The sequence below is a fragment of the Thalassophryne amazonica genome, chromosome 14, assembly GCF_902500255.1.
Source record: "Thalassophryne amazonica chromosome 14, fThaAma1.1, whole genome shotgun sequence".
Lineage (NCBI taxonomy): Eukaryota > Metazoa > Chordata > Actinopteri > Batrachoidiformes > Batrachoididae > Thalassophryne > Thalassophryne amazonica.
Genome location: NC_047116.1, coordinates 25,644,580 through 25,657,089, shown reverse-complemented (window position 1 = coordinate 25,657,089; position 12,510 = coordinate 25,644,580). Strand labels below are relative to the sequence as shown.

General features: G+C 41.9%; 1 protein-coding gene across 2 annotated transcripts in view; it reads right to left on the bottom strand.

Annotated features, from left to right (window-relative positions):
- The window catches only part of LOC117524397 (glypican-6-like), a 303,252-nt gene that overhangs the window by 3,101 nt on the left and 287,641 nt on the right, over positions 1–12,510 (bottom strand). For both annotated transcript variants that reach the window (XM_034186164.1, XM_034186166.1), the window contains 2 exons: positions 5,371–5,507; positions 899–1,074 (listed from right to left, as the gene is read on the bottom strand). In XM_034186164.1, coding sequence (XP_034042055.1) covers positions 899–1,074; positions 5,371–5,507 — 313 coding nt within the window. The remainder of the gene's footprint in view (positions 1–898; positions 1,075–5,370; positions 5,508–12,510) is intronic.

Below are 12,510 nucleotides of genomic sequence, written 5' to 3'. Positions count from 1 at the left end.
AACTCTAACAGATATACTTTAATTTGGAAACATAATCTAGCTCAGCACTGACCCACTGTCCCATTACTTTTGGTTCCTCATAAAACAGAGAGCAACAAAAAGAAAGCGCTATAATTCCTTCACTGGTTGCCTGACTGGGAAGCAATTACCCTCATTTTAAGCTGATATTCCTCATTTGCTTTCAACACTAAAATAAGAAAAAAAATATATATAATACAATGCTAAAATACCCTCAGCTGTATGAGCATTGTGTTCTTTATAATTTGCAGTTGTTGTACGGGCCAGTACGTAAGGTTTAATTAGGTCAGCTAGGTAGGGAGGTGCCAGTCCATGAATAATGTTATAGGTTAGTAACAGAACCTTAAAATCACTCAAAAACTAAATGGAACAGATTATTACAGAATGCGACTTTTTAAACCTCTTAAAATAGGTCAAGGTTAGCCATCTTTGAACTTGTCCAAGGTCTGTGTCCCAAGAATGTTCCCTGTGAATTTGAAGAGTCGGGCAGTAACAGAACTGGACTTATACTGAGCACAGACAGATGGATGGACGGATGGACACACGGACGGAAAGATGGGTGGATGGATAGACACACAGATGAACAGATGGGTGGACGGATGGATGTTTGGATGAAAAGCCTTCACAATACCCAACGGGTATTTTGTCCCTGTGTAAAAATCTGAAGTTCCAAATATATATGGACCTAGCTGTATATAAATGAAGGTGAAATACGCAGAACAATCACCATTTCTTTGTAATATGATCAGAGACCTGACTTCAACACATTTCCAAATTTTCTGATGATCTTACCAATCATCTTAGAATCAATCCTGCCCTGAAGGTTCATGACACACTGGTTGATGCTGTATTAGTGTGTGTGTTTCAGGATGGAGCTTACTTGAGTCTTGAAAGTAGATATCGTTGCCATTGTAGGCATTTTTCAGCTTGTTGGTCATCACCCTCAGAGCCATAATCTGCTGACGGATGAAGGTGTCAGGGCGTGTGATGTCCACAAACACCTCAGGATTATTGACCTGGTTGGTCAGTCCGTCCTTTAGGACTTCAGGAAAGTACCTTTCATATAAAAGACAGAAAATAAAAATATTATATAACCCTGCAATGACAAAGACAAAATCTATGAGTGAAACGCGAGTCTCAAATTTCCTACATTATCTGTGACACTTAAATTACACATGGTCATATGACTTTTGTCTTTGACAAATAAACATTTGTAATCTGTATGACACACAGAGTTTGAGAATTTTTCACATGTACAAAACTTTCACGTCAGGTTTTTAAGTGATCCCTGAACATCATTTCACACAATCAGGACAATTTTTGAAGTACTTCTTTAATATCTATAAAGGCAAACCAATGCCACAATTATTTAAAATACATCAGCAGCAGAGTAAAATTTTATTATCATTACTGAAGACTTTTTGTTAAAAAACATCTTATTTCACCGAAATGTTTGCACCTTTCTGAGTTCATGTTGTTCAATTTACACTTTGTGAAAGTCCCCAAAGTCAATTTCAAGGTTTCAAATTCAATTACAAGAATCTTATTTCCAAGATATTTTTATTTTAGGGTTGTCAAATTAATACAGAATTCACCTCAATAATATTCAAAACTATGTTTAATTTGCTTGACATAAATAATTGCAACGTATTTATTACCTCCACCAACAAAGTTAGGAGGAGGTTATGTTCTTTGTGAACAGCCTGTAACCCCCAATTTTTCATATATCGTTATGATTTTTTTTTTTTTTTTTTTACAGAGGATTCATATCCTGACAGGCAAGAACTGATTAAATTTTCAAGGTCATAGATCAAAAGCCGAAGTCAGGAAAAATATTGAAAAAAAATCCCTATCCTTTAACATTGAACAAATTTTCAAAAATTCAAAACTGACAAAACAAATGGAATTTCTTTGATACTTGACAGCATTATGTAGGATGGTATCCTTTATCAATTGACAAAGGTTGATCCGGACCTGATCTGGATTACAGATTTTGTGGCCATTTAAATTTAACATTGAAAACCCCCTTTTAATGTATATTTTACATTATATCTTAATCAAACGTGCCCCAATCACTCTCATATCTGAACGTGAGGTGCAGACTGGCACTCACTATCATCTGACAAAGTTTGATCCAGATCTAATCCGGATTATGGATTTTGTGGATATTTGAATTTAACATTGAAAAGCCCATTTGGTGTACATTTTGCATTATATCTCAATTAAAAGTGCCTCAGTCACTCTCATTTGTTACAATGAGGTGCAAACTAGCACTCTCAATGAATAGTCTAAGTTTGATCTGGATCTGACCCGTATTGCGGATTTAGCGGATATTTGATTTTAACATTGAAAAACCCTTTTGATCTATATTTTGCATCATATTTTAGTTTATGAAAAGCCACTTCTAACAGGACTTTGACCTTGAAACTTTTTTCCAAGGTAAAAATTTGTGGAATTGGAAACTAGCGTTGGTGGCAGTTTGCGCTCTATGAGAGCGGTGCTCTAGTTGATTTTGTATACCTGCTTATTCCAGTTTGGGGGGAGGGTGTCTGAAGCCTATCCCAGTGGTTATTTGGTGTGAGGCTTGGTACATCTTGGACAGACCACCAGTATGTCGAAGGGCTGACACATACAGACCAGACACACAAACACATTCACCCTCTCACTCACACCAGTGGTCAGTTTAGTGTCTCCAGTCCACCTAACCTGCATGTCTTTGGAAGTTGGAGGAAGCTGGAGCCTTCAGAGGGAATCCACAGAAACATGCAAACTCCACATGGAAAAGACCAGGCAGGAAGTGAACCTGGGACCTTGTAACTGCGAGGCAACAGTGCAAACCGCTAATCCACCATGCCGCCAAGTGAAATTCAGACTACATAAATTCTGAAATGTGGTTTTCAAACATTTCTGCAAAAGTAAAATAAGCGAGGTAACATAATAATGTCAAAATTTGGTCTTCTGTTGCTGCTAAATTCTAATTATTTTGGTAATGATTTGTTTTCACAAACAGCTGGATGAATTATCCTCACCCTCCCCAAAACCACTCGGACGCCCCCAAAATCTGAGTGAGGATTTTGGACTTAAGTAACATAATTCTCCAAAGGTCTCGGGCCTAATAAAAAAAGGTTTCACACACACACACACACACACACACACACACACACACACACACACACACACACACACACACACACACACACACACACACACACACACACACACACACACACACACACACACACACACACACACAGTGCTTTAGAATAACTCTTTGGATGGAAGAAGCTGCCAAAGGACGCGTTTGACCGAATCACGTTCTGACAAACGTATGTGACTTTACTCCTGAGAAAACATGTCAGCTGACTGCAATCCTGTGGGCCAAACAAGCACCAGGTCATCATGTGAGGCCCTTTCACAACAGCGTTCATTCTTCATAAGTCCCGGTCACTTGGGGTAATGTACGCTTCTGGAATCTCACCACCTTAAAAAAAAAAAAAAAAAATCCAATATTTGATGCACTGCAATTACTATGAAAAGCAGCAGCTGGGACACAGATGTGCCTCCACCAGCAGACAAGGCTATTAAACACAGTTTAATAGCCATTTAAGGTTTTTTTTAAATGCTTTTATCAGGAATCATATGAATATTAAACATCAGACAGGAGTTTTGGTTGAGCTCATTATTGCAAATTGCAGGCATTTTTGCTTGGAATTATATCAGAATAAAGTGATGTTCAAAGCAGATTTTAATGGTGCACTTTTCTGCAAGCTAACATGCTGTATGTCAAAAGGCATCTTAAAAGCAGGCATTTAAAATTTCTAACCCAAAATACCCGTTATACACCGAGATGATACATTAGAAACAAAAAAATAAATACAGTAAAAAAATCAATAATGAAATATTTAGATCTATCATCTGTCTGAGGTCAATAGATGGATCAGTGGTGTATCTGAGATCTTCTGGACGCTGGACTGGACCATTGTGGTGACAGCTGATCTGGAAGACGAGTCTCCTATCACTCCCGTCCTCAACTATGATCATGTGTTTTGGGTGATGACAGAGAGAATGAGATTCCAGATACAAGAGTCAGAAATGAGGTTCTTCCATCGGGTGTCTGGTCACATTCAGTTCTTTACAAGTTGTACGAAAAAAGAACAAAACAAAACAAAACAAAAAAAACTCAAACCAGGGATGACAGACTGTGGATGGCAAAAAACAGCAGTTGATGTCAACATATCATTTTCATTAATACAGCTCCTCAATTGTCAAACACGTCGTTTTTTTTTTTTTTACAAAGTCCTACTATATGCAGGACCTGATGCCCGTTGGGGCTTATCCTCGGATTCCGTAGCGTGCAGTGTCCAGATGTCTGCGAATCCCTGTGGATGGGACTCCAGTCCAGGGCTGATACCCATTTGTAGCTCGGTGGACTGGAACAATGCAGTTTCTCTTGTTCAAAGACAGACAAGTAGCGTGACCCAGGAATCAAACCTGGGTCTACATATTGATAATTAAACTCCTTATCCAACTGAGCTGTCTCGCGAATGTGACAGACACTTCAAAAATTAAACAAACAACTTCTGTTTATTTGACAAATTAGAACAAAGCTATGCCAAGTGCTGGATTGGCAGAGTTTGAGTCGGTGAAAAAAAAAAAAAACCCATCTGATTCTTAATTCTAAAATCAAACTGATTGCCATTGATTAAATTAGATTAGATTAGATAGAACTTTATTAATCCCTTGGGAAGACTGCCTCAGGGAAATTGAGGATCCAGCAACATTGTATTGCAGCATACAGGGTAAGAAGCACACAGAGTATCAAAAGTAAAAAAAAAAAAAACAAAGCCATCCGAAAAGACTTTGTAGCCCCCCTTCAGAATGGGTTTAGCAATCTGGTTCGAACTGGATTCAACCTGCTTCCAAACTCAATCCCACTACACCGAATTCCTTGTAGTTTCCCCAAAGAACTCTGTAAGGATTTCCTGGATATGCGTATGTGTGGATTTGACATACGTAAGAGTGTTGGTCTATGTGTGTGGATCTGGATGTTTGAGTGCGGGAGTGTGTGACAAGTGGAAGAGAACACACCAGGTGGAGAGGATGCCATGGGCACTCGAACATAGTCGAGAGGTTTTTGGCCCCATTCAGATTGGGGTTGACAATCCATCTTGAGCCGGATTTGGGCCGGATACGTTTTTTTTTTTTTTTCTAAATGTGAATGGCGCAAACCAGATTTAAGCCAGATTGTTTTCTATATGGCTCAACCCACCTCTCATCTTAACCCACCTCAAACCGGATTTCCAACCCCAATCTGGAGCGTCCTGCATTCGCCTGAGCCCGCGGTGCTCTCACCTGCCCTTGGCGTGTCCGTTCCAGCACTGTTCATCGTAGCTGCTTCCAGCGATCACTCTGTCCTCAATACAAACTGCCTCAGGCAGGCTGGACCAAAACTTCTTGAATTGCTTCAGTTTCTCCTTGATGTCAACCACCTAAAAACGAGAAAGGGACAGAAAAGTCTGCTTTGACAAAAACCGAGGCGCACACTGTTGCAAAGTTCAATATTAGCTTGACACACATTTATAGAGCAGCGTTGAAGAAAAAAAAAAGGTGAAACTTGCTCTTACAGTAAGAACAGATGTGGAACATTTAGCCATGTACTCTATCAGAAAAATGACAAGTGTCAATATTGTATTTGAGCCAACTGGGGTTCTGGCAGTAGAGCAGTTTGTTAACTCTGGAGTTTGGGGCTTTGTTGCTTCCTATATTGTCCCTGGACCACAAGACCCTGGATCCCAATTTACTCCTGATGTGCAGGTCAACACTGCAGATCCTCACATTGGTATGTGAGGCCATAAGTAAACATAGTACATTTACACCAGAGTTTGATCTTGAACTGCTCAAATAAGAGAAGACAAATAACTAAAAAAAAAAAAAAAAAAAAATTCAAGGAAAAAAGTCAACTTTTTAAATTTTCCTGCTCTTCAAATGTGACTATGTGATGTTTTTCTGGTTCAATATCCTCCAGTGGTAAAGGAGGTCACATGGAGAGTATCAGAACTGCTTGTACATATTCATCAATCTGGAATTAGATCTCAACAGCTGCTCTCGGAATTTCCTTCGTATTTGGTTTGATGCTCACGTTGATGTCAAATTAAAGTTTAAACAGGTGTCACTTTGCCAATTTTATGGATATGGAACTGTAAATTTTTCAGCTCTTTGGCTAAGATCTCAGAAAACAGTTGTTTCAAATTGCAACGATTTTTCTAGGACTTTAGAATATCAACCAGTCAGGAGGGCTGAGTAGTTTAAAGAGGGTGATTCAAGCTGAAGGAAGATTTCCATGGGCAAGCCACTTCATTTGTGATATCCCAGTTCACTCAGCTGCAAATGGGTACCAGTGTCACTGACCAGACGGCTCCCCTAAAAATCTGTCCCCCTGCCTTCACTGCACCTTCATGTGTTATTTCAGAGCATCAGCAGCAATTCACCGATTATCATCTTGTTTCTGACAGATATCTGAAGCATTTGTACAACAATCATTTCCATATAAATTCAGCAGTATTTCGTCATAAAAGACGGGGGAGCGATCAGCAGCAAGTCTGAGCCTAACTCTCTGAGTCTGACTCTCTGAGTCTGACTCTTTCCACCCAAAGAGATAAAAGGAAATAATGTGATTATTGACCATCAGATGACAGTCAGTTTTAATCAGAAATGAGGCTGTTATAAGCAGAAATGAGGCGATAATCAAAGAATCGCTGTTGACACACTGAAATAACACATGCACAAGTGGGGGCAGGGGGGACCTAATTCAACTTGTTAGACATCACAAGGGGAGGTGATGGTCTAGTTGTTAAACTTTAGGCTTGAGACCAGAGGATCCTCGGTTCGAATCCCAGCCTGACCAGAAAGTCACTAAGGACCGATCGGCCGATGCAGATTATCGTCCCAACCGATTATCAGTCTATCCCTAATTTTGACTTGCGTAAATTAAAAACAACATGAATTTCATGAATTTTAAGCAGGTCTACACCAAAAAGGATTGATTTGTATTGCTTTGTAGAACGTGTTTTACAAAATTAATTTTTACCAGGTATAAACTCGTCTTCATCTCTAAATTCAAGTAAAATTGGTTTAAACTTCTTACAGCTGGTATAACCTGACTGACCGGATTATGGGTTAGAAAAACAAAACTTTGTCTTGGAGTAGTTTGATAACAAATGAACAGATTCATGCATAATGGAAATAATAGCTTGCTTCAGCCTCGATTTGTAGACCAATTTGAAAATCAGAACTCCCAGAGTCCTACCCCACGTCTGCTTGTGAGGAAATGGTTCGATTTTACGGTAATTTCCGCGTATGTTGACTATCACATTTGCATCATGACAAGTAAGAGCGTGCAGGCTTGTAGCAATAATTTCATCTTGAATGTCAGACTTAAATTCTCTTTTTTGCATCGAGGCCATGTGACACGCACAGATATCGTTTCAAGACCGGAGCCCGTTGAAGCCCAATCTTTCATCAAACACACAGAATTTGACATATTTCAGTGAAGCTGAGGGGAAGCCTGATAGCGGCAGGTTGGCCCCATTATCTTTTTCCGTCTGACTTGCTGTTGGCTTACGTGAAATTGTGGTGAACCTGAGCAGAACATGAAAGGTGCTGTACTGAGGGTGTGACGCTGCTGTAGGCCCTGACACTGCTTTTGATGTGTTAATCCTGTCACACTGATGCCAAAGTACTCGAGCAGCTCTGATATTACCCAGAGGGTCGGGACTGCACTCAATGCAGGAGACAGACGTGCAATGTTCAACTTAAAGTTCACATATTTTCACCTCGTTTAACACGTGAGGGAACTGCCGCTTTGGATCGACTGTCAAGACGCCGAAAGTGGCAAAATTAAACTGGGAATATCACTCTTTATTCATCACAGTATTTGATTAACACTGCATTTACTGCAGTGTTTGATTTAGAAATTAGTCCAACAGGTTTTATGCAGACCACAGAATGATTTAAAATTCACCACTCTCCTATTTCCAGAGACAGCTGATTAGTCACTATGATTTGATAATGAATGACTGCATAATAATTCAAGTAAAGAAAAAAAAAAAAACCCTTTTGGTTGCGAAAGTACAAAGATTCTGTTTCATATTGATTTAAAAGTGTTTGATTACTTTTATCTTTTTTCCAACAGAAAGTCAAATTTGTCATTTGTCAATAACTAAAATAAATAAGTAAATAAATAATAACAAACATCTGATTTAATACAAACAGGTTTCCCTATAAGTTGCAAAACAACAATTTTTGTAAAAAAAAAAAAAAAAAATTAAAAAAGTGGTGACACAATTTTACTTATTTATAGAAATTTAAAAAGTGTAGACATTTAACTTTTTTCAATGATAACAATAGGAAATAATTTTGTAATAGACACAACATGCTTTTGGACTGTTGGCCGGACAAAATAAATATTTTTGTCAGAAACTGCGTCCAGCATGAAACGTGCCAAATCAATACGCAGATTTATTCAGGAACTGCTGTAACAACCCCGAGCAAAAAATAGGAGTAACCAATATATACGAGGTCTGTCAATAAAGTATAGGTCCTTTTTATTTTTTTCAAAAACTATATGGATTTCATTCATATGTTTTTACGTCAGACATGCTTGAACCCTCGTGCGCATGCGTGAGTTTTTCCACGCCTGTTGGTGACGTCATTCGCCTGTGAGCATGCCTTGTGGAAGGAGTGGTCCCACCCCTCGTCGGAATTCCTTTGTCTGAGAAGTTGCTGAGAGACTGGCGCTTTGTTTGATCAAAATTTTTTCTAAACCTGTGAGACACATCGAAGTGGACACGGTTCGAAAAATTAAGCTGGTTTTCGGTGAAAATTTTAACAGCTGATGAGAGATTTTGAGGTGATACTGTCGCTTTAAGGACTTCCCACGGTGCGAGACGTCGCGCAGCGCTCCCAGGCGCCGTCGTCAGCCTGTTTCAAGCTGAAAACCTCCACATTTCAGGCTCTATTGATCCAGGATGTCGTGAGAGAACAGAGAAGTTTCAGAAGAAGTCGGTTTCAGCATTTTATCCGGATATTCCACTGTTAAAGGAGATTTTTTTAATGAAAGACGTGCGGACGGATTGAACAATTTCTCATATACTCACTCCACTGAAAGCCATCAAAAGCCGCCTGGATTTTACAAATGGTTATCAACACGGAGGTGTTTTTCCTGTGCCGCCGCACCGCACGTCTTTCATTAAAAAAATCTCCTTTAACAGTGGAATATCCGGATAAAATGCTGAAACCGACTTCTTCTGAAACTTCTCTGTTCTCTCACGACGTCCTGGATCAATAGAGCCTGAAATGTGGAGGTTTTCAGCTTGAAACAGGCTGACGACGGCGCCTGGGAGTGCTGCACAACGTCTCGCTCCGTGGGAAGTCCTTAAAGCGACAGTATCACCTCAAAATCTCTCATCAGCCGTTAAAATTTTCACCGAAAACCAGCTTAATTTTTCGAACCGTGTCCACTTCGATGTGTCTCACAGGTTTAGAAAAAATTTTGATCAAACAAAGCGCCAGTCTCTCAGCAACTTCTCAGACAAAGGAATTCCGACAAGGGGCTGGACGACTCCTCCCACAAGGAGTGCTCACAGGCGAATGACGTCACCGACAGGCGTGGAAAAACTCATGCATGCGCACAAGGGTTCAAGCATGTCTGACGTAAAAACATATGAATGAAATCCATATAGTTTTTGAAAAAAATAAAAAGGACCTATACTTTATTGACAGCCCTCGTATATATATAGGACCAGTGGAGTACCCTACAAGGTGTACAAACGCTGCCCGGAGCTTCTTGGAATCCTTTGGAAGATCCTGCGTGTGATTTGGCACAGAGGAGTTGTTGCGGACCAGTGGAGCTAGGCGGAGGGTGTCTGGATACCCAAGGAGGAGAATTCCACCAAGTTAGAGCTGTTTAGAACAATCTCGCTCCTTAGTGCAGAAGGGAAGATTTTCTTCAGCATCCTTTCCAGAAGGTTGACAGACTTCCTCCTTAAGAATAATTACATTGACAGTTCGGTCCAGAAAGGTGGGATCCCAGGGGTGTCAAGATGCCTTGAACACACCGGGGTTGTCACCCAGCTGAGTAGGGAGGCATGGGAGGGTAAGGAAGACCTTGTAGTGCTTTGGCTTGACCTGGCCAATGCCTATGGCTCCATACCCCACAAGCTCGTGAAGACTACCTTGGATCGACATCATGTACCCAGGAAGATCAAGGACCTCATCCTGAACTATTATGGGAATTTCAGGTGCAGAGTTACTTCTGGGAGTGTAACAACAGACTGGCACTGGCTTGAAAAGGGCATCATAAACTGGGTGCCACATCTCAGTTAGCCTTTTTGCCCTGGCCATGAACATGGTTGTCAAGGTAGCTGAGAAGGAGTGCAGAGGTCCTCTTTCCAAGTCTGGCATTCGGCAGCTCCCCATCAGAGGCTTCATGGACGATCTCACTGTCACCACATCTGTGCCCGGTGGGAGATGGTTACTCCAGGGCCTGGAAAAGCTCATCTCTTGGGCAAGAATGAGCTTTAAACCAGCTAAATCCAGGGCCGTGGTGCTGAAGAAGGGGAAGGTGGCAGACAAGTTTTGCTGTGTCGTGGACGGCACAGCTATCCCATCTATCACAGAGAAACCAGTCAAGAGCCTGGGCAAGGTTTTTAACTGTAGTCTCAGGGATACGGTAGCAATCCAAGCCACCACCAAAGAGCTTGAGTCGTGGCTATCCGCAGTGGACAAGTCTGGCTTACCCGGTAGGTTTAAGATGTGGATTTACCAGCATGGCATCTTACCCCGGGTACTCTGGCCTCTGCTAGTGTATGAGGTGCCCCTGTCAACAGTAGAGACTCTGGAGAGGAAGATAAGTGCCTACCTCCATAGATGGATGTAGCCTTTGCAGTGCTGGGAAGACGAACAAACTCCAGCTGCTGTTCAGCAGCCTCAACGAGAAGTTCAGGGTTTCTCACACAAGAAAGGCTTTGCTCTACTGGGACTCCAAGGACTCAAGAGTGGTATCAGTGGGCATCGTGGTACAAACGGGCAGGAAGTGGAGGGATCAAGAGAGTTTGGAGGTAGCAGAGTCTTGGCTGAGGCACAGGGCTCTGGTGGGAATGGTGACTAGGGGATGTGCAGGGCTAGGAACATTGCCTCAGCCACTCTATGAAAAGGTACAAGGTAAGGACAAATGTCAGCTAGTCCTGAAGGAGGTGTGCTCAGGAGTCGAGGAGGAACGGGCCAGTAGGATGGTGGGCATGCAACAGCAAGGAGCATGTACAAGGTGGGAGGGTGTGCTGGAGAGGAAGGTTTCCTGGCCGGAGATCTGGCGGGCAGAACCCCAGCGCATCAGCTTCATCGTTCAAGCCTTTGATGATGTCCTGCCCAGCCCATCCAATCTCCACCTCTGAGGCATAGGTGATTCTCTGGCTTGTGCACTGTGCTCCAGGAGAGGCTCTCTGGAACACATTCTGAGCAGCTGCTCGATAGCCTTGGGAGAGGGCCGGTACCGGTGGCGGCACGACCAGGTGCTGAAGTCTGTTGCAGAGAATCTCTCTGAAGCAGTGGATAAAAACAACAGCACCAAGCAACAACTGGGCAAAAGGGGCATCACTTTCATCAGGGCTGGAGAGTAGCCGCAGTCACACCCCAAACCTGCAGCCGGCCTTCTCACCTCAGCAGTGGACTGGGATCTACGAGTGGATTTGGACAAACAGCTCAAATTCCCAGACCATATCGCAACAACTGCTTTGAGGCCAGATATCGTGCTCTCGTCAGTTTCCTCAAGGCAGGTGCTATTGATTGAGCTGACAGTTTCCTGGGAGGATCGCATAGTGGAGGCAAATGAGCGAAAATGATCACAGTACCAGGAGCTGGTTGAGCAGTGCCAAAGAAGAAGCTGGAAAACACGCTGCGAGCCCATTGAAGTGGGGTGCAGAGGTTTTGCTGGCCGCTCACTATGCAAGGTGTACTCATCATGGGGGCTGCAAAAAGGAAAGCCATCAAGTCCACCATGGAGGCAGCAGAGAGAGCCTCCAGATGGCTTTGGATCAGGAGGAGCGATCTGTGGGCAAATGCTACTGGGACGCAAGCCAGGGTCTGATCAACCCTTGCTGGGTCACCGGAGGGAGGGCGTATGATGTTGAAAACCCGAAACGTTCGATGAGCTTCGGAACATCACTGAAGATGTGTCCCAGTGCATCTCAAGACGTATCTTTTAGTTTAGTTAGGTATAGACACACATGGCCTCCAATGTAACATGTCACAATTATTTTATAAGTATCAAAACAAAGTGGCCCCCATTACAATAAAAAACAGATCCTGAATGAGATCTGAATGTAGATTCTTTGATTTATCGATTTACTTATTTATTTACTCACAGAGCTGTTTCTCCCTATTTTTTTTAATAAAGTTAAAATTTTCAATAACCTGTTTTTTTGGTGATGTGAGGTC